The 1,349-nt window shown below is 55.2% G+C and overlaps 1 protein-coding gene across 1 annotated transcript; it reads right to left on the bottom strand.

Annotated features, from left to right (window-relative positions):
- Window positions 1-23: 23 nt before the first annotated feature.
- Window positions 24-1,347, bottom strand: LOC103582341 (protein FAM136A-like). Its single transcript, XM_008563966.1, has 2 exons — window positions 1,306-1,347; window positions 24-402 (listed from the first exon to the last, which is right to left on the bottom strand). Exons 1-2 carry the CDS (start codon window positions 1,345-1,347, stop codon window positions 241-243), a joined length of 204 nt encoding a protein of 67 aa, XP_008562188.1. The 3' UTR covers window positions 24-240.
- Between the last annotated feature and the right edge of the window lie 2 nt (window positions 1,348-1,349).

Raw genomic sequence — 1,349 nt, 5'->3', positions numbered from 1 at the left:
AAAAAATGCATAAAGACTCTTGGTCATGAACTCCCCTGGTAACTCCCTTTTATATCATTGTTTCTATGCGAAAATATGGTTCAATTTACAGCATTCAACTTCCAGTACTTTTTTCAAAATTTCAAACCCTGTGAAGACTGCTTGGTTATAGGAATGTCACAAATGTTAACAGACACTAAAGCCAAGAGTTTTGAATAAATGTTTGTTATCTGCAAAAAAGCACATCAAGGACTAGAGTCCTCAGTTTGGGATATTCCTCACCTGGAACTTCTCCAACTCGTTGGTCACCAAGGCCTGGGCTTGAGCCAGAGGCGCATGGCAGCGCTCGATGCACTGGTGCACCTGCTGCATGGACGCCTGGCTGTCCTCACAACAGCTGGCGCTGCACCGGAACATGAGGCCCTGGGGAGGGAGCGCAGAGCAGGTTAGGGAGGAAAACCTCCGGGGACAGAGATGATCAGGGAGTGCTACAGGGTTAGGAGGTCACGTCTATATTTGCACCTCCTTCTTCATCTTATGCTTTCATCTTCCCTTAGAACAGACATCAGGGCAACCACGACTGGGAAAACGATCCTCGGTGGCTAGCAGAGTGTTTCATGGCCTTCATGCTGCTAGCTCATTGGCACTTGTTGCATCGATGGCGGGGACGGTGCGGGTGGGTCAGATGAAGCCATTTTCTGAAAACCACATACCTACCTATACCACAGGGTTCAGAGGTCGGCTACCTACTAATCCGTACTCCACCTAAGGGCAACCAACCCATTAAACCACGATTCAAGGGGCCCTATAAGGGAAGCCCACAATCTGGTTAGGGAGGCAGGACCAATGCCCATAAATCACTTCGGAGGTCAAAGCATAACAGCGTATAAACCAGCGCTGTGTGCAGCGGGGTTCGGCGCAACCGGACACGACCCGGCCATAGGGGAGTCCGGGCACTTTCGCCTTTCTCGTCTTTCACCTTGGCAGTGCCCTTTCTGGGCCTCAGGTCGCGCAAGAGGGGAAGGTGCGGGAAGACAGACGCCTCGCCCCAGGGTCTTTTTAACTCCAGCCCGTGGACACTCCTGATCCCCGGCCGGACTGGGTGGCAAACGGCCTTGCGCGCGGCGAGGGCGCACGGATTTCATCCGATCAGCCTAAGCTCCACGGAGCCTGTCTGAGGGGAGGCGTGCTCCCGAGACCCCCGAGACGTCCCGACCGGGTCTGCGGGATCGGGGCAGCGGAGCCGGCATCGCGCGGCGACTGGGGGAAGGATCCGGGAACTGGACCGCCGGGAAGGAGGGCCCGGCTGGGTCCCCGCCCCGATACCTGCATCTTCCGGATGTTCTCTCTTTCCAGACTCTTCACCATGG

Source organism: Galeopterus variegatus, unplaced genomic scaffold, assembly GCF_000696425.1.
Source record: "Galeopterus variegatus unplaced genomic scaffold, G_variegatus-3.0.2 Scaffold15796, whole genome shotgun sequence".
Lineage (NCBI taxonomy): Eukaryota > Metazoa > Chordata > Mammalia > Dermoptera > Cynocephalidae > Galeopterus > Galeopterus variegatus.
The sequence above is the reverse complement of the archived record's forward strand: the minus strand, read 5'-3'. Positions and strand labels throughout refer to the sequence as shown.